Raw genomic sequence first — 503 nt, 5'->3', positions numbered from 1 at the left:
ACAAAGGGCGGACTTCCACGGGCGAGACGAGGGAGAGGATGAGCCATTACTACACCTGCAGCGTGGAGGCGGTGAGAAACAAGGTCTCCGGTAAGTCTAGGAATCTTCAGGAGAGATGGAAGGATCTCCCGGGACTGCAGGAGGCGCGCGAGAAGGCGCTGGAAGGACTGAAGGGCGCCGGCAGGGTCCTCGTGTGCTTTGTCGGAGGAAGGGACGGAGGCTCGCCCAGGGCCGCGTATCAGCGATTGGATAATGACTTGGTGAGCGTTTGAAGGGTTATTTTGGGCGTGGTGCTTCGTTGGGGGAGGTTTTCTTGTTTAATAGCGAGGCATTAGTGAAGTCAGATAAAGGCATGTCTCTTTCTACAATTGCTGCTCTTCTCAATGTCAGCCTCTCCCTAGTGCCATATATCTCGTACTTCTGCATTTTACCAACCTGTGTATCAATCTACCTCCCATTTCTTTACCTCCAGGACGAAGCTAACGAGTGGACCTACAGCTCCA

At 53.5% G+C, this 503-nt stretch overlaps 1 protein-coding gene across 1 annotated transcript in view; it reads left to right on the top strand.

Annotated features, from left to right (window-relative positions):
* LOC119592742 overlaps nt 1-503 on the top strand; it is a gene marked incomplete in the record, with an annotated part of 1603 nt that overhangs the window by 586 nt on the left and 514 nt on the right. The window contains 2 exon segments of the mRNA XM_037941676.1: nt 1-260; nt 473-503. Of these exon segments, the coding sequence (XP_037797604.1) occupies nt 1-260; nt 473-503 (291 nt within the window).

This window comes from Penaeus monodon, chromosome 30 (assembly GCF_015228065.2).
Source record: "Penaeus monodon isolate SGIC_2016 chromosome 30, NSTDA_Pmon_1, whole genome shotgun sequence".
NCBI classification, from domain to species: Eukaryota; Metazoa; Arthropoda; class Malacostraca; order Decapoda; family Penaeidae; genus Penaeus; species Penaeus monodon.
The sequence above is the reverse complement of the archived record's forward strand: the minus strand, read 5'-3'. Positions and strand labels throughout refer to the sequence as shown.